The 19,650-nt window shown below is 40.1% G+C and overlaps 1 protein-coding gene across 2 annotated transcripts; it reads left to right on the forward strand.

The window, feature by feature from the left end:
* The first annotated feature begins 1,369 nt into the window (after positions 1-1,369).
* On the forward strand, positions 1,370-18,963 carry LOC127942990 (max-interacting protein 1-like). 2 transcript variants are annotated; one of them, XM_052539057.1, is made up of 6 exons: positions 1,370-1,684; positions 4,140-4,242; positions 7,794-7,823; positions 14,932-15,046; positions 16,275-16,467; positions 16,547-18,963. In XM_052539057.1, exons 1-6 carry the CDS (start codon positions 1,465-1,467, stop codon positions 16,714-16,716), a joined length of 831 nt encoding a protein of 276 aa, XP_052395017.1. In that variant the 5' UTR covers positions 1,370-1,464; the 3' UTR covers positions 16,717-18,963. The 2 variants fall into 2 exon arrangements, with proteins under 2 accessions (XP_052395017.1, XP_052395018.1); XM_052539058.1 differs by lacking the exon at positions 1,370-1,684 and adding an exon at positions 3,578-3,990.
* The last annotated feature ends 687 nt before the right edge of the window (positions 18,964-19,650 follow it).

Below are 19,650 nucleotides of genomic sequence, written 5' to 3' on the forward strand. Positions count from 1 at the left end.
TTATTTGTATTCAGCTACGTAGGCAGTGCTTGTGCTTTTATTATTGATTGTGCCATTATAGTTTCTGTTAATATATTGAATTAGATTTATTTTTTTCAATTTTCTGTCACTTTAGTTTTAGTTAATATTTAAGTAGTTTTGTTGTGCTTTTTTTTTGTTTTACTTTTTTTTTTTTACTTTTTTTGTTAAATTCATTTTTATTCATAATTTTAGTTATTTTAGTAATTCAAACTAAATGAAAATTAAAAATGTTTCCATAGTAAATATTGATTAAATAAAATATTTGAAATGTTTTAAATATTCCATTTAATTTCAGTAAGCATTTATTTCATATTGACAAATTATACAAAAATTATGATTTTTTTTTTTTTTTATTTATAATGAAAGTTTTTTTTTTTTTTTAGTTTTCATTTTAGCATGGATTTGGAGTTCACCCTAAAATGAAAATCCTGTCATGATTTACACGTTGTTACAAACCTGTATTTTTTTTTTTTTTTTTTTACATGTTCAACACAAATGAAGATATTTTGAAGAATGTTGGTTCCCTGTCAGTTGCTGATGCTAAGGAGTCACAACGTGATGTAACGATACACAAGTCAAATTTCACCAAAACTGAAGCAGCCAAACTTTATTTTCGCATGAGCTCGCATTTCCAGTCTCCAGTTTCTGCATGCAAATGAATGGAAATAAACAACAAGCTTAATGGCTGCTCATTTAAACTGGGCGTGACAAAAAGTTTCTCTTCTAACCAAACCAAAACGCGACATGTTGTTCGGGCTCTATAATGCTTAATAAAGTTAATGAGCCATAAAAAGTCTTTAACTGTTTAAGTAAGGGACGATGGTGGACTAATTTCAGTTTGTAAGAGCCATATCACTGTGCGGCACATAGCGTTGCACTGTTTTTGTAGCTTAGCAATGCTTTGTATGTCTGATATGGCTGAATCCAAAATTGCATATTTCCCTACTATATAATAGAAAAGATCACTTGACAATGACAACATGACTATAGAAGTACATCAGGATTACATCCATACTATATAAAACAAACTTTTAAACAGTTACAAAGGAATTACTTATTCAAAAGTCAATGTATTGTACTATTTGAATGTACGTTCCACTCACTTTTAAGACGTTAGACCTACGAAAGTAGATTAACTTTGGGTCAGGGTTTATTTGCTTACAAGAAAACTTGTATGTTTCTCTCAGTGTTTTTTTTTTTTATGTTACACGAAATAAAATGTAGGACTGCACGGGCGCAGGTGGATGACGTCACTATCTGGGGTGCACGTCGTAGACGTGACAGACGGCACGCGGCGGACACTAGGACCCGGGAATGCCGAGGTGTTTTATCTCCTCATCCATTACATCGCCCTCATTTATTCAGTGGAGCCAGTGAGCACAGTACAGCACAATAAGTCACATACAGTTTCCATTCCAACCATATTCAGCGCACGAGAACAACATGGTGAGGAGTGAGAGGCAACGAAGAGAGATGAGGGCCGAGGACTTGTTTCTGGAGTCCGAAACATCTTTAGATCAACAAGATTTTGAGATGTCTACTTGTCCTTTCAATGACGTCTTCAACTCCAGAGACTCTTCCGTGATAAACACTTTCCTGGAAAATGTGCAGGTTTTACTGGAGGCTGCGCGTTACATTGAGAGCGCCGAGAGAAAGGATGGAAGTAAGTCAAATTATAGTGCACTTCTGAGTGCCCTCGACTCTTTTATAATGCAGACGAACTGTTTCATTGTCGATAGACTCAGACAACAAAGGATCCAGTTCAACGAACAATCAGACGAGATGCAGTGCCCCGATATGCAATGCACAGCCACAATGCTTTTAAAGGATCAAGTTTCCAAAATGTAAAAGGAGACCTTTTTTATATATATTTTAACATTTTTATAATGCAGAAACTTGAATTGTTTCATGGCTATTTGAACGGCACGAAGTCATTAAACGCCACATTTCACGTCTTTATGTTTCATTTAAAGTGTCAGAGACACAGAAACAGGTGAAAAATTCCCTCTGCACTGCACTATATGTCCCAAATCGCAGACTGCTGTCCCAAGACGGGATGCACTGTCACATGGGGCAGTTCAGACTCTGTCACACATGCTAGGCTGAATCTCCTTCTCTGGAGGAACATAAACAACTAAATAAATAAATAAACCCACTAATATTCTAGCACGACACACACGCTGACGTCACCTCTTACTGGGCTACACCGTTATATGCTTCTAAAACTATCCATTACGCACCTGCTAGAAGAGAGTAACGTTATGCGTGACGATTAAACGTTTATTTTACAAATAAAGGCATTTAAACATATGAAGCTATTTTTGTTTGAGCATTAAATTGTGCTTTGTCAAGGTAGGAAAAATCTATTTGGCAACGATGTTTTTTTTATTTATTAATGTTAATGTAAAAGACTGGTGGTTGTGTATATAAGAGAGGTTAATATGAAGCAATTAAAAAACTAGATTTTATAATGTTTTCGCGATATCGCTCTTATTTTTAGTTATTTATTGCGATTTACAGCAAACCCGAGTCACACCGTTTAAATCAGATTTTTTTTTTATTTTTTTTTTTTATGCAGACTACATAAGTCTAGTTCAAAAGAGTTCTCCAAACTGCCTTCCTGTTTTCTAGGGGGTGTGTTTACTTAACATCCACATGGAGCACTTTGCGCTGCTCTGATTGGTCAGGGTGTGTTGCGTCGGCCGTTGCTTTCTGGGGCATTTGACCAATCACGGCGCTGCGGTGCTGTGATGTCATATGTTGCTGGGCCTGGCTTAAACGGGCTGGAAGTGAGGGACTGTGGGAGACGAAGTACGGAATATCAAAACGAGGAACACAACATTATATCAGACTTTTTTTTTTTTTTTTTAAGTTAACTATACACATGTAACGCAAATTTTACAAAACACATTCTCGCTTGTTACATGACTAGTTAGGTAGCTTGGACTGTACAGCTATATAGGAAAATATTTTTTTTCATAACATTTGTTATTCACAAAAATAATTAATATAATAGTAAATTGAAAAAAAAATTATATATATATATATATATATATATATATATATATATATATATATATATATATATATATATGCGAGATATCCATAAGGTAGACTTTTTTTATACCCATATAATGTACTATATATATATATATATATATATATATATATATATATATATATATATATGCGAGATATCCATAAGGTAGACTTTTTTTTACCCGTATAATGTACTATATATATATATATATATATATATATATATATATATATATATATATATATATATATATATATATATGCGAGATATCCATAAGGTAGACTTTTTTATACCCGTATAATGTACTATGAAACATATGTTTATAAACTACTATGAATGATAGATTTAACTGTTCAATCAATGTTATTCTTTTAGTACGTAAAATAGCGTAATAATAAATCCGCTTGTCCTTTCCGAGTTAAAGGGCCCGTCTAGTGAAAGCCTACATTTCCCACAATGCCCCGCGCTGAGCTCTCCATCCTCTCAGCTGTTAAAAGCAGTAACGTTAGGTAAACAAACTGAGGGGAGGGGAATCGAGCCCAAGCAGCAGGGAGGGACTTCGCAGGCTGGGCTCTCTGTGACTCTTTTGTACCTGTTTCTATTCATTTTATACACTTTTTATTCGACTGTTTTCCTAAAGCACTTTTAACACTCTGATATTCAGGCATCGGGTGTTTTATTTGAGTTTAATTTCCTGTAGCTAGTTTGGTGACAGTGCAGGAAGTACCTCGAGTCTCGACGGCTCTGCAAAGAGAAACAAAAACACCAAACAGGTGAATCGTCGGAGGATATTCAATGCTACAGCTGTCATCGTGATCCCAAATTAGACATAGAAACACATCTATCTAGATTTATTCAGACGATGACTGCTGTGCTGAATATCCAGAGGTTACTGGAAGCAGCCGAATATATAGAAAGGAGAGAAAGAGGTACACGGTATTGATATTTTTATAACATGCAAACTGTCCTGTCGTGCAGAGCAAGGTGTGGATCGACTGTGTTTTGAACTGTTTGAGGGGTTTTAAAGGGACTTGGCTCGTTTCTGGCGTGTGACACGTTTCTGCGGCGTCTTTTTCAGAGTCTGAACACGGATATGCCTCGACCTTTCCGTCTATTGAGCACTCCAGCTACCAGAGACAAAGGAAACTACGAAATAAAAAGTGCAGCAACAATCACAACAGGTAAGCACATGATCTGACTCCACGACATTGGAAAAAAAAAAAAAACAGCTGGAGAAGAGCCAGAGAGAGAGACGTGTGCATAGATCACAAATGCTATGACATCTGTCAGCAGTACCACTTGCATTAATACTGACTTGAATCAGTTTTTAGCTAATTTTCTAGTCGCCTTTATTTAATCTATGGCTTGTTTTTGTTATGTTAAGAACCAATATAAACTTTTAAATGCCTTGTATGAATAGAGCAAAGCCTATCAGATATATATTAAAATATTTAAAAGGTGTATTGTTATTTTTCGTTGTTTCGGGGGAGGGGAGCTCTCATCAGCTGATTGTCAAACTGGACTGCTGCTGCGGTTAGGTTAGGGACCGTGTGAAAACTCACGTCCTGTTTGCGTCTTCGGGCGCCATTGGGTTTCGTTTGAAGTGAAACCCTGCAGTGTTTATATTCTCGGTTTATTTTGTAAATGTCTGCTAGACAGTCAGTGGAAAAAAAAAAAACAAGAAAAAAAAAAATCCAGTTTGCACTATTTATTCTCACGAGAGAGGAGTACTTTAGTTTTGCCCCTGTCCCTTGAACACACGGCTCTTATTTACAGCAACTGTTGTTTTCAGGCTGCCAAGGTGAACAGCCTGAGGCGTCTTTATTAAATTAATTTTCCATGTTATTCTCCTTCTAAAACATGGTTTGGAAAATGTCTTTTTCCGCTAAACGTCAATTTCATGAAATAAACTAATCGAAAATAATATACCAGGCGTTTAATCTGTCTGTTTACAGGTGCTTTGTTAAATCACGAAAATGATGTGATTCCAAACTATTTTATGTTGGTAGACCGTTTACTAGCTCTTGAGGTGGCCAAAAAAAGTAATCCAGGTAGGCAGCTCAATAGGTTTTGTGAAGCCCAGAATTGCCAACTGGGTTAAGTGTAATACCCTTGGGAACATTTACAAAGGGTTTACTACAAATGAAACCAGAAAACATGGTTATTATAGTTAAACCATGGTTTTGCTACACTAACCTTAGTTAGTAAAACCATTGTTCACTACGCGTTTACTATAATACAACCTTGGTTAATTTTCATAAGGGTAGGTTAATTCACGTTTAACGTGCCATCTAGGTAGGTGACTTTTCTCTGAGATGTCTACAATGTTGTATGTGTAGGTAGTTCTCTAGTTTTACATTGACCAAAAATGGCATCTAACTACAGAATTTGACTTTGTCAAAATGCCATCTAGCTACAGGTTTTACGTTTATAATAAATGCCTTACAGCTACAGGTTTGACGTTGACCGAAAATGGCATCTAACTGCAGAATTTGAGTTTATCAAAATGCTATCTAGCTACAGGTTTTACGTTTAACAAAAATGGCATCTAACTACAGAATTTGAGTTTTCCAAAATGCCAACTAGCTACAGGTTTTACGTTGACTGAAAATGGCATCTATCAGTCGGTTTTGAGTTGACCAAAAACAGCTCGCAGGAGTTTTTTTTTTTTCTTCAGACAGTGTGCGTGTGACTCTGTTTAGTGTTGTGTGAGTTGTCTCTGTTTTGTTTCATTGCATTTCTAAGTAGCAGACATCTTGATGACTGATCTCAGGTCTGTGTTACTGTACACAAAGCGAGCACTGATGGGGGGAATGTAAAGAAAACACTATCTGGTCATCTGGCATGCTTGTGTGTGTCTCCTGAGGTGAGTTCATTCAGGCCGCTTCAGTTGAAATGTAGATGGTGGAAAGATTGTAGGGAAAAATACCTTTCCACATACGTTTAATAACATATGTGGGCAACCCACATTTTTGAGCATTAAAACACAAGATTTCCACACGTATGCTGTGAATACACCACACTACAGAATACACCAGTGTGATGAAAAAACGTACTAGCAATTTTCTGCCAGTACATTATCAGTTACATTTAAAAATGTTTCCTTTAACCCTAAAACACAATGCAATGTTTAATTCAAACTACAGTTACAAAAAACCTTAACAAATCAATTCATGGTCCCATTTGAATGGACTTTTCCTAGAGTGTACATCTCTTGACACTACACATACTGTCAAACAAAACTATGTAAACACAGATGTACTGTAGTTTTTTTCACTTGTGTTTTCCTCCCTTGCTCCATTCCTCCTCCCCCCTGAGCTTGCAAGCATCCTCCCTTGCAGAAGTGGCAATAAGGTCACCAACAGGATACCTGAAAACACGGTCTTGGTATTAATAGTTGCCAGTAAGGGAAGTGGTCACATGACCCACGGAGAAGTAGGCCCTCGCTGCAGCCACGTCTTGCTGCCGCTGCAACCAGCATTGCCATGCACCGGGTTGGCCGGCCATTAAGAGATTTGGAAAAGGTTTCAGCATGTTGCTACACAAAGAGCCTCTTAGGGGGACGACTGATTCACTTTACATTATCAACGTAACACTGACTCGTGCTCTCAGAGAGAGAGAGAAAGAGAGTGCGTCCACTGGCACTCACTCATTGTACGAGGAGGAGAGCTCTCTCACGTGCTCGCATATAGGCTGGTCATTGTGCTCGCTTTCTCTGCCCTGCACACTTCATTTCTCGGTCTTTTCCTTGCAAACAAAGAGTTGCAGTGACATGTGGGTCATTTACTGGAGCCTTTATAATTCCCTCTGGAGCCACTGGTTTTGTTGTGGCTGGTTCAACCCCCCAATAAAGATTAATTAGTAAATCCTTAATGATGCATAGCCTTGTGCTTTACGAGCGACCAGGCTTTTTTCTCTGTTCTCTGATCTTACAATGAGAGCTGACGTTTAAGGAAGGAGATAAGTGCTCAAGAAATGAGCTTATTCTTATGATGAGGGTTATGATAAAAACCTTGCACTTAAAGGTACAAGGTTGTAGGGCCTGCCACTAGAGGGCGCACTCCCAAAACAATCGCGTGGTTTGATGACGCTAAGAAAAGGAGCGTGGAATGATGGGATTTGTTGTCTTCTACTCAACCGCTGACGGCCATCAATCAGACAGAAAGATAAATCATGGATTTAACGCGAGTTCAACGTTTCGCGCAAGTAGATTACATACAAAGTCAATGCAAAGATGCGATCAGATGATGGATCTCGCGCGTCCTCGCTTGGGTCTAGAGACGCGATGCCCTGCGTTTGGCGTGTATGCCCCATAATACTAATCTTGTTGATTGTTACAATAGCATACGTTTTTTGTAAAGATACGAATCAAAACAACTCACCTGTCGAGTAAAACACAAGAGAGATCGGCATCTCTTTCTAGTTGAAGTTTGTCACGAAGCTACTGTTGTCATGTGGTTTCTATGTCAGTAAAGGCGGTAACAAAGGGTAAGTAACGTCACTGACAGGCGACTGCACTGCCCCGTGTCACAGTTTAAAATGGGAATTTTTATCATGATTTACAAGTAGTTGAAAACATTAGCGATATTGTTAGTAATCAGCTGGACAAAATATATAACACGAGCCTAGTGGTTTTTGGATATTTTACTTTAAATATCTTAAAAATTGTATCTTTATTGACTCAGAAGCACGTTGATGTTTGCTCATTTATTGTTTCTGCTTTGTTTTATAGGTCCACACACAATGAGCTAGAGAAAAATCGGTAAGTACGATTTTGTAATATTTTTTTACCCTATATTACAAGTGTAATACTGAGAAGACTGCCAGTGATTATGAAAAATTAAGAATAGGAAAGGAGTCCCAATATGTGAACATTGCTTTAGTTTTTTGTTAGTTTATTTGTGATTGAAAACAAATGTCTTGCAGTCTTTTACTCCCAGTCAAAATTGGAAGTTGGGAGCTTTACAGTTTGGTTGCTTTTTTCCTGCATGCTTTTTTTTTTTTTTTTTGTAAAGCATGGGCATGCAAGTGTCAGTAAAAGCTATGTGAGGGAAGAGCTGACCTTTGTCATGGCAGGAAAAGACTTGCAGTCACCATTGTAAACACTTTACACACTGTAAAGTTATGCAATGGTGATCATAAGTTATACAAAAAAAAGTTACACACAAAAAAAGTATCATGAGGAATAATATCGCAGTGCTTCAATATATCATTTTCCCCTTCGACTCAAGTATTGAAGCTACTTTTCAAAATTCCTAAGATATGAAAAAATAAAAATGGCATTACATGGGGCAAACAGGAAGTTAGAAACACAGAAGGACTGTCCTGCAGTTGTCTTCAGCTGGTCCCTGCAGCAACAAGTAACTAAAAGTTAAAGTAAGAGGTGACCCATTTCTACTGATATAAGGGCATTCCCACTCCTCAAGGCTCACCCGTCCCATGTTTCTGCACAACTACTGCAGCCTTAGTGTCAGATTACTACTCGGAGTCCAGAGAGACGACAGAAACCAGAAACACACACTCGTATATCCCTTCTTTCACAATGTCATTTGCATAATAGGAAGTTCACAGAATGAAACCAGTAATTACTGTAGGTGTACATTTATTAGGAGAACACATGTGTGATTTCTTTGAATTTCCCCAGACTCATGGGCGGTGTTCTCTTTGAAATAACCACCCATGTGTGGACTAACCATAATGCGCAAGTATTTACGGATGATGGACTGTATGTTCTGGTCTCACGAGTGCTTATCTGATTAGACTCCGACTGTGCGGGGCCCGCTGTTTAGGCTCGGTGCACGCAAATACTGGAGGCTCCACTTTAAAGATTGAAAATAACTCTTGTCTAGACTAACAGGAACTTCTTTGTGACCCTCTACATGAAGACCTGGAGCTCTATTAACTTTTCTTAAGCACAGCCTATTAATGCTGTTTTGCTTGCCAGTCATTTTGGATGGGACATGGGTGTGAACTTTGCTGGAGAATCATTGGTGGACCAAAGCACACAGTTTTACTTGAGTAGTTTTAAATGCACCATATATGTGTGTGTGTGTGTGTGTGTGTGTGCGCATGCAAGTAGACTCATCTCCTCCCAGACCAGCTGGGTTTTTCAGATAATGTCTATACATGTGAAGGGTTGTCAGTGTGCCGGCGTGGGGTTGTATGGGTTTGGTATAGATAAAGAGGACAGGGCTTGTCGGAAAGCCTTTAGTGTCAGCACAAACAAATACAGCACTATATGACGAAGGTACAGTCAGTAGCCACACCCAACACCAAACCATATTACTCCTGACTCCATATGAATTTTAGAGTTCTGGAGGATAGGACACCTTACACCCCTTTCAGCTCAAAGCTGTAATACACCCCTTTCAACCCCCCAATCATGCCTTAAGTGGCCCGACTGGAAGCACAAGGGGACAGTTTCCTGCTCACCAAAGCCCTCCTGCAGTCCCAGGTAGTAAGCGGTGACCATTTCGTGTCGGTTTCTGTTTGATGAAGATGTAAGAAAGCTGTGACGTGAGAAAGGAAATGAAAGCTGTGACCACATTCCGGCTTCTCGCAAACCACCACACAGATAACACACGTGTGTTCGCGCAAGCATGCCCCCGTTTCATCTTATGATGCCTTTGAACATATGTGGTAAGCCTCAACTTCCTAAACTTGGGTTTGGTTGCACATTTCGGATGTCAGAATGGAAAATGTTGAATTGAAAGGAAATCATTGATTTTATTTCCAATTATGGGCGTGTGGTTGTTAATTATTGGGTATGAATGAAAGCGAAGGTGTTTGGTTGTGTGTTAAGCATGTTGTTATAGATGTGTGGGCCGTGGTGTGTTTGACAGTCAGAATGCATAGGCTCAGGAATAAAGCTGCCAAGCTGGCTTACTGAAAATAGACCAGAGGCCCTAGAACGTAGAGGCTACAACACACTTCCACCCACGATCATTAGGAATAAAGTGTGTTTAGAAGATTCAACGTCATCTGTTGCTGAAGAGTGCTCCTCAAGAACATGCTGCCGATAACCTTACATGTTGTCCTCCTGGTTTTCTACGGCACTACAGAGAAAGCTGGAGCCAAAACATTCCCCTTCCCCTGGGAATTCCGGAAACTGGCTGTTCTCCTTGACCTGATGCCTTTTTAAGCTTTTCTTGGCCAGCAAAAGCTGCTTAGGAAGCGTGATCTTTGGTCAAGTAAGCAATGTAGACTTGCACACGTGCTAGGGCATGTTCGCAGTGCACACGTAGATGCACACTCATGCTATGGAAGGTTGACAAAGCTTTGGGTGTTTTGGATGAGTCAGGAAGGACACACAGCCCTGTAGCAGTCTTTGGGTTGTCTGAAGAGTATAGCAGAAGACATTTGAGATTCAGAGGCCACTAGTGCTCTGTATTGCCCCACATTTACTGTACTCTGTAAAAGAACACCACGTTTCATTGCACCGAGAGTCCCAATCTCACTTCAAGTGCAACACGCATGGTTACTAGTGTATAAGGTTAAAGAAACAACACACAAACAGACCCATGTCCTTGATGGCATCATTAACCTTGCTATACATCCACACCCAATGTTTTTAGACTCCTCCTTACTAGTACAGCAAAATTCTAGAAATACAGGCAGAGATCTAGGAAGCAAGTAACATTCCTTGATGATACTGTCACGTGACACCAGCAACACCCTTAAAACCTGATAATGACATTTGCATGTTTTGTTTCTACATTGTGTCGAATATGACCGTTTGCAGTTCCGGCAAGATTGCAACCAAACATTCAAGATTGGCGCAAGGACCAAATTTAATTTCTTAACGATTGGCCATTGAAAAAAATCCTTCAACCACTGCGGTCGAAATATTGGGGTGACGTGTACTCTTCAGTGTTTGTGGTGGTTACGGCCCTGAGGCCTATCACAGAGTGTCATATAATTGAGGTATGCTTGGCCTAGGGAATCATCATGGCAGGCGGGACAATGGTATACTATCCAGCCATCCAATCAAAGCCCCTGAAGGTCATCCAATCATAGCCAGCCACATTGATCAACACCTATGTTCCTTTGCTTTGTGTGTCATGGCCTTTGATCTTATCACAGAAGAATCCTATGGCTGTTTGCCCTTCCACCACCACTGTGTGTGTATTTTTTTGTGTGTTCGGATCAGGTGTCCTTCCGTGCAAGGAAAGTAAAGTGGATTGAGTGGATTTTCTGAGAGAAAGTGGTGTGATCCAAACATCTGGTGACGTTTCTGTTTTCTGATTTAGTCCCGTTTGTTTTTGGGATTGCCTCATGTTTATTAGATTATCTAAAGTGTCCACAACCTTCTAGCCAATTGCAACCCACGTAAAAGAGAGCCATACAATAGAGAATCTGTGTTTTCCATGCACACAGCCATCTGCAGGAGCTTTTGTGATGGGGGTAGCAATCACATGAGCACACACACATAAGCTCCGTGGGCATGTGAGTGGGGTCTGCTAGTCTGGGCAGTGTGGAGCAGATTACAGCTCAGCATGTGTGAACTAATCCATGAGTTACTGATGGGCCAGAGTGGGCCTTGCTCCACCACAGCTGGTACTGTCTAAATTTGTATATGCTCCTTTATGTTCCTGTGGATTGTAGCCATTGCTCTGCCAGTAGTGCGTGTGTAGCCAGGGGTACATCAAGGGTATATCCTTGGTCCGATATAGGTCTCAATCTGTATCCCTCTACAATGGATGGGTTTTAACTTTTGTTTACAACAACTGACTAGTCAGTTGGATAAGAGACTACTACATCCACATTTTTTCGTCTGTAGGTTATTTTCTTTGAGCATCCCACCATGAAAATTGCAGTCATGATGTGGATCGTGTTATAAGTAGTCCAAGTAGCCCATTCCATTACTTTATGCTCTGTTGATTTTGAATGAGACTAGTCAGTTGACTAGCTGTATGCAGGCAACCCATGCACTGGTAGATTTTGAAAATATGTATTTTTGCACATCCACCCCGCTTTGTGTGTTGTACAGTAAGCCGTCATTGGTTTTCCATGCATGGCTCAAAGGCTTCTTTGTTTGCAAGCATGTTATGTAGAGTACAATCATAGTTTCTCTCTGTACTCTTTTTCCACTGGTATCTTTCTCTTCCTCCTACCTCTTTACTTATCTCCCTTTCATTCCCTCGATCCTGACTGCCCCCACCTTTTAACTTTACATCTGCAACCATCTCTCCCTCTTTCTCCCTCCCTTGTTCTTCATATTTGAAGGCTGCTTTTGTTCCCATTGTGAATGTATGTTGCTTTTAGGTTGGTACATCTCTCTAATGTCATGCTGGCGTTGCTTTTCATCGAGTTTTTTTGACAAGATTACATTAGAACAGAGGACTAGCTCCAATAATGACCTCCCATCTGTGTGTGTTTACGTGGTGGGGGAGGATATCGCTCTCGTTTAATCTGAGAGCTGTTCGAGAACTCAGGACTGTTATTGATATGAAGGGGACACGTCTGCGTGCTCACCCATTGTGACATCAGAAATGATGTGGCCGAGCGTTTGAATAAAACAAGGCTTAAATAAGTGGGTAAATCTTGCTGTATTGATTAGATCCCGAACTAGATCTTGAGAACCCAGAGCCTGTTCGTCGCTCTGTAATCTGTGCAGTTATGTGAGGCAATGGAGAAAACAATACTACAGAGAATCTTTGGAAAAAAAAAAAAAAAATAAAACATGAATGCACATTATATATTTCAGTTGTTTGTTTGATAATTAAATGTAATCCAACCAATTCACGATCATGACAGCCCTGACTATGAGTGTGTGTGTTTATTTTTATGAGGAATTGTGAAGATGTTTTGTCATAATAAAATTCTTGCTCGGGGTGTAAGAGAGAGCAGGTCTGAACACGCTCCAAAGTAAGATGCACGTTTGATTCGAGTTATTATTAAACCGAGTTGTAGAGTTCTCTTAATGACTAATGCAGAGAAGTATAAAACGTGGCATCTTCTTCCAGTGCCAGATCTCCACCAGAAGAATAGACTCGCACTTGCAGCTTTGCAGCACAGATTCTGCACTCCCACAATTATCAAGGGCCATTCATTTAGTCGGTTCCAAAACCAAATGAACTGCCTACAGAGGCAGCATTTTAAGGCATTATAGTTAACTTGTTTTAGTCACAGGCTCCTTTATGGAGAAGACAATGCCAGAATGCAATGCAACAAAAAAAGTATCAATAAAAATTATCATTTTACTATTTTAGTATTTCTGTGCACAGTATTCTGTTTTTAGCTTAGCAGCATGCTAATGTCATCGCACTCCATTGGAATCAAAGTCCCTTGGCGGAGGGCTGTTTATATTTTTGTCTGTTTATGTCACGTTTTTCCAAATCAGCCACTTATCAGAGTTTCAAAGATGGTTTACTCTTAAAACATAGGTTCCGAAAGTAATTTTTCAAATGCCATAGAAAAAACTTTTTGGGTTCCCCAAGGAACATTTCAGTACATAATGAATTATGTGTGTGTGTGTTTATATATATATATAAATATATATATATATATATATATATATATATATATATATATATATATATATATATATATATATATATATATATATATATATATATATATAAATATATTTATTTATTTATTTATTTTCTCTTAGTGTTAAGAATATTTTAAACGTCATTGTGCCATGGAAAGGTTCTTCATTGATGCCAATAAAAAAACCCTTATTTTTAACAGTGATTCTTGATTCTGCAGCAAAGCTAATGTGATAAAATTAATCTGTGTTACATAACTTTACTGTGCATGCATTGTTGTTGACACCGCAAGTTATTCATAGTAACTGAAACACAACTAACTTTACCTAGACCTTTTCACGTCTAGCTTTTGTCTCTGCGTGTTTTGTTTTCACGTGTTATGCAACTGATCTCTTTCAACTGTTTAGTGCGTGATGTCATAATTGGGTCTTTTGAAGATGTTGTTTTTGACTCGGGCTGCGAGACGACAGACTCAGTGATTGTTCTTTGGCACGGTCTCTGTCTGCCGACTGAAAGAAAGTCATATATCACGCCACACGCAGACGAAAGCAAACATACACACAGACATACCGCCTTCCCGGCAAGCACTGCTTGAGTGTGTGACGTGACGCTCATGTCTGGAAGCCGATACATGGCTTGAGAAATATTTAAAAGATATTTGGGTTACACCACTGTGAAGGGGTTGTTTGGCAAAATGGGTGTAGACGAACTAGAGGCTTGGTGCAGTAATTTGTATGAGCTACAAGTAAATCTAAAATACCAGTCTGCCCTGTATAGTCATTAACACACCAGGCTGATCAATCAATGTCCACACACACCGAGACAGTGGAGCATCTGCGACAGGCGTGTGTGTGTGTGTGTGTGTGTGTGTGAGAGAGAGAGCGATGGGTGTCCTGATAACAGTGCCCTCTCAGTGGTGCTCAGACAGAGCGATAAGACTTGTGATAAATCAACCACCATTGTCACAGGCCAGACAAACTCTGTGTGTGTGTGTGTGTGTGTGTGTGTAAGAAAGAGAGCAGCAGTCTTCTTTGCCTACACTGTTGGATGTCAGTGTTATTTTAGTGTCACCGATACACTATTATAGTTCTTGTGAATATTTTGAATGAGATCTACACAGAGGATATACACACTCTTGCATCAGAAAGTGAACAATCGCAACCTCAAGGCGTTTGAGTAACTGGAATAGAAGTAGAAGTAGTCCGTGCCGTGTGAGCGTGCTTTGTGTTTTAGCAAGAGAAAGAGGTGCTGTTGGTCAGATCACTCAGGAACCGATTCAGTAACAGCGAGTTCATTTCATATATATATATATATATATATATTTTTTCATGTGAGTGTATGTGGACGAGGCTGATGTTTCTGGTTGTCATGTTTCAGGCGAGCCCATCTTCGCTTGTGTCTGGAGCGATTGAAGGCTCTCATCCCGCTGGGAGCAGAGTCCAGCCGTCACACCACTCTGGGGCTGCTCAACAAGGCCAAAGCACACATAAAGGTAAACGCACCTCAGAGGAGCTCCTGAATCAAGCAAGTGATGTCAGAGCTGTGGCCTAGTGCTTTGCACACATGCTCAGACACATTGAGCCTTGGTGCTTACCCCTGTCTCTGCTCGTAGTGATGACTTGTCCACTCTAAACAATAGAATAAAAAAACCTCACCTCAGGTATCACTACATCTGTTTTTTTTTTTTGTTTTTTTTTTAACATTTTGCTCATGTTTGCAATTCACACGCCTGTTAAATTTGACATTTTGACATTGGTGGACAGCTGATACAATCATATTTACATTTAGCAGACGCTTTTATCCAAAGCAACTCACAGTGCATTCAAACTATACATTTTTTACCAGTGTGTGTGTTCCCTGGGAATTGAACCCACAACCTTTTGCGCTGCAAATGCAATGCTCTACCACTGAGCTACAGGAACACCAGTATTTAATAAAAAAAAAAAAAGATGACTGTATCAGTAGTCAAATAAAAGCAGTTTGATTTATTGTATGTAAAAGACTATTCACATTTTTTACATCCGCACATTTAGACAACACCTTACAACAGCTTCCTGTGAGCAGAGCCACGTCCCTTCACGTGACCGATCAGTTTCTATCCCTTAAGAGCTTTTTTTTTGTAAAACGTATGTCAAGCACTACAGACAGATACTTTCTATTGTTGAAAATATGTATGTGATAATAACCCTGTGTTTTCAGTTTAGCTTTCATTCTTAAGTCCTACTGGTTTTCCCCCAATAACAGGTTAAGCTGTCCTGACCAGTTATGTGTGTGTGTGTGTGTGTGTGTGTGTGTGTGTGTGTGTGTGTGTGTGTGTGTGTGTGTGTGTGTGTGTGTGTGTGTGTGTGTGTGTGTGTGTGTGTGTGTGTGTGGTTGTAGCTAGGGGTCATGCTGCATTGTTCCAGCGTAATGTATTATAAGGTCACGTGTATTATTGATCCGAACTGGCTTCAGAGCTGTAGTAAACAAATCCATCAGTCACACAAGCTTGACAAAACACACGGGCGGTGTTCTTTGCAAATCAATGCAGGTTTGAATCTGGCTCGCAACTGCTCCCAATCCTGAAGTGATAAAAAGGGACTGGATAAATGAGAGGTCTTGTAACGCCGAACATGTGATCAAAGGTTATTACAGCTAATGCATAGGTGAAGACAAGTGAATTCTTTTGTTGGTGATCTTCTGTAATTACCCGTGAGTCACCGTTCTTTGTCTTCCCACAGAAACTGGAGGAAGCGGAGCGTAAGTCTCAGTATCAGTTGGAGAGTTTGGAGCGAGAGAAGCGTCACCTCCAGAGGCGACTGGACCTGCTGCGGGACGGCGGGGGCGTGCTGGAGGGCGCGCTGGAGGGCGAGAGGATACACACTGACAGCGTAGGCTCCACCCTCGGCTCCGACCGCTCCGACTCCGACCAAGGTTTGAGCTTCATCCTAATCGGTTATAAACTTCTGAAGCTATGATAGCGTTGTCTGACTTTGTTTCACTCTTTCTTTAGACACAGAAGAGATGGAGGTGGACGTGGAGAGCACAGAGTTCTCTCATGGAGAGCTGGACAGCATCAGCACAGCCAGCACCAGCGATCTGGACGACCACAGCAGTCTACAGAGCACTGCCAGCGATGAGGGCTACTCCTCCTGCAGCATCAAACTGGCCTTCAGCTCATAAAACCAGCTCCCCTTTACACACACACACACACTATCCCAGCCCTCGAAATGAGTCCTGCCTCCTAGGCACCTTTCCCTCCTCGACCAATCAGAGACTCCTATTTAAGTCAGGTGACCAGAACACCGCCCCTCCCCCAATAGAATGAAAGTTGGTGAATGTATCTAAAAGAATACGAATGAGATGGAAACAATCTGTGATTGTGATTTCAATTGGGTTAGTAGATGGTTTTATTCCCCGATAAATGACTTTTCTGATAATTGTCGTTATCTAAAACCCCTTTTTTCCGAAAAGGAAAGCTAAGATGTATAAAAATAGATGTATTTAATTTTTAATCCAAACCCCTGATTGTTAATTCACTACATGAATGGGTCGTGAACTGGTCACTAGTGAAACATTGACTTTAACCCACCCAAATTGGATGTGTGACTCCATATCAAACACCAGGAGCCCCACACCCGTTGATTTCCTTCCCATCCGCTCTAATGTTTCTGACGAGGACTGTCATTGGTGCTACGTGAAAAAACCAACAAAGCAGAAGTATCTACTGCGTTCTTCAAAGACAACAGAAAAACTATGATCCCATGGCTGTGGGAATCTTTGGTGCATCTAAACTGTGGAGCTACTTTCCACGCAGCAGCTAAAACCCAGCGATCTTGCACTCGACCGCATAGAGCCCTCCATAGAGCTGGCCGAAAAATATCCACCCCTGTGTTTAACTCGACGTCTCTTCTGGCAAAAATAAGCAATAAACTCATGTATTCTGAACAACAAATTAGCACTCCGACTCCTGAGACACAACGCTTGTGTCCGTCCAAACGAGCGACGCCAACGTGCGCATTTTTGTACATAAATACGATAGTTTAATAAATGAAAGTTGAAAAAGAAAAAGGTTAGTTACCCATGGGTAGAAATTGCCTCTGTTGCTGTATGTCTTGTGTGCATTTGAAATTCTATTTTTGCAAAGATCGACTATCTTCCTCTTGAGAGTCTTTCGCGGCGGCATGGACAGTATTATTTGTTCATTATGCTGGATGAAACCGTAGTAGTTTTAATTCTGTGGCTGCCCGAGGAATTCGACGACTTTTTAAAAAAAAACGAAACGGCCAGAAGAAATCCAACACATTGAAGTACTTAAAATCGGACACACGAGAACGAGCGACCGCAGGCGTGCTAACTCTGAGTTGCGCTCTTTATTTATTCGATTTATGTTCAGAATTGTATTTCTTTGAAAGCTGAAAGGCATTCCACTACTAGCATCGTGCGCTGTGCACGTGGAGTGAGCGGCGCATGCGCGGCAAAAAACTAAACAAAAAAAAAACGCAAAGCATTCAGACTGCATTAAATTTCCTTAATTCGTATTTATTTTCTCCCGTTCATCCGAAATCGGTGGAAAGGGTTAACTTATTTCGCTCACCATATCTTTGATGGCATTCCCTTCCCTTTTAGCAATTCCCAAATCTCTTCTAAACCGCAAACTCACTCCGTCTGTGATTTATGATTTGTATTTTGATATTTTCTCCCTAAACGCAGAGCTGTGTTGTAGTGTGTTTTAAAGCCAGGTCTGCTGTGTAAGCGCTCCGCCAGCAGTAGAGCAGTAGACATCTGCTGGACGTCCCGGTCCAGCATCAACCAAATGCTTCTGGCTGCTGAACGTCCCATATGTGCGGGGCTGTACTCACCCGTGTTAAAGAGAGGTTTAGTAGGTGGGTGTAAATCCATTGCGTTTAGAACAAACTCCTTTGGTCGTGCGTTGAACTGAAGTTAGCGGTGCTTTATCAAGACCTGGCCAAACCACAGACGAGAACCTCTGTTGTCTCCTCACAGAGAGCACACCTTGTTTTTGTCTCTTATTGTCCCTCCTTTTCATCTTATTGTTTTAAGAATCTGCACTATTTAAAGCCGAGGCCCATTCTGAGATGCCAGTGCATTTTTGTTTGGTTTGAAGAGAATGGACCGTGTCCCGTTGAGGCACGATCCAGGCCCGGATTCAAGGACACTTCCCGGAGAAGTGGTGCTGGTCCCGCATCTCTGATCTCAGTCGCTCCGGAGGAAGAGAGAAACGCCGAACTGATCCTGAGACGGCATCTGTGTTATATCAAGAGACTCGGGGTGGGGGGGAAACGGGTTCCTCCCGGAAGAAACCGAGGTCCTGATGAACTCGTGGCCATTCTTTGTAAACATGCACTCTGATTCAAGTTGTGAGATAAATTGCAATACTTACAATAAACACCAAGATTGTCAAAAAAAGCTCAGGAAATCACTCATGTTTCTTTCTTCATTTTCTTCTTTATGTACATCATTTGCGATTTTGCGTGAATGGAAAACAAAGCAGTAAGTGTCTGTGCAATATTATAGCTCTTCGTTAAATATGTTGCCAATATTTAATAATTTATGCACAATTTAATTTACACACATATCATTATCTCCCCCCACACACAGTTTGAAGTGATCTGATAAGAATAAAGTGAATCCCTTTCCATTTGGCGCCATCTAGGGGTCAGACTTATTGTTTATTGTGCGCACACGTGGAAACTGATGCTGCATTTTTGTTTTTATTCTAATCCAAATGATTGTTTGCATCATTATGATCTGAATTTATGATACGATCTCAAAACAAACGCTGATCATAAAAGTAAATAAATAATAATCTTCGCCAGCTGGATTTTAAATGGCATCTGTTATTTATCCTCTGCTGTCCACTAGAGGTCATCAATGATCAGAGTTCAGTTTTCAATGTAATTAAAGCGACAGGCTTTTAATAAAGATTATGTTTAAAATATGGTATTAAAAGATAACTATAATTAGCACAATAATCAACATGATCAAAATACTGCATGGATAGAATCAGATGGTAAATATCATCTATTCAGTTGGCTGTCCATCGTAGAGATAATGAAACAGAAATGTGACACTAATAATATAATTAATCACATA

This window comes from Carassius gibelio, chromosome A22, assembly GCF_023724105.1.
Source record: "Carassius gibelio isolate Cgi1373 ecotype wild population from Czech Republic chromosome A22, carGib1.2-hapl.c, whole genome shotgun sequence".
In the NCBI taxonomy this organism is placed as follows: Eukaryota; Metazoa; Chordata; class Actinopteri; order Cypriniformes; family Cyprinidae; genus Carassius; species Carassius gibelio.

Excerpts from the sequence above, each read along its gene's own strand:
- LOC127942990 (XM_052539057.1), top strand. The coding sequence starts at position 1,465 with ATGGTGAGGAGTGAGAGGCAACGAAGAGAGATGAGGGCCGAGGACTTG. Across the intron at positions 1,685-4,139 it reads CGCCGAGAGAAAGGATGGAA|AGTCTGAACACGGATATGCC; the intron begins GTAAGTCAAATT and ends CGTCTTTTTCAG. Across the intron at positions 4,243-7,793 it reads TGCAGCAACAATCACAACAG|GTCCACACACAATGAGCTAG; the intron begins GTAAGCACATGA and ends TTTGTTTTATAG.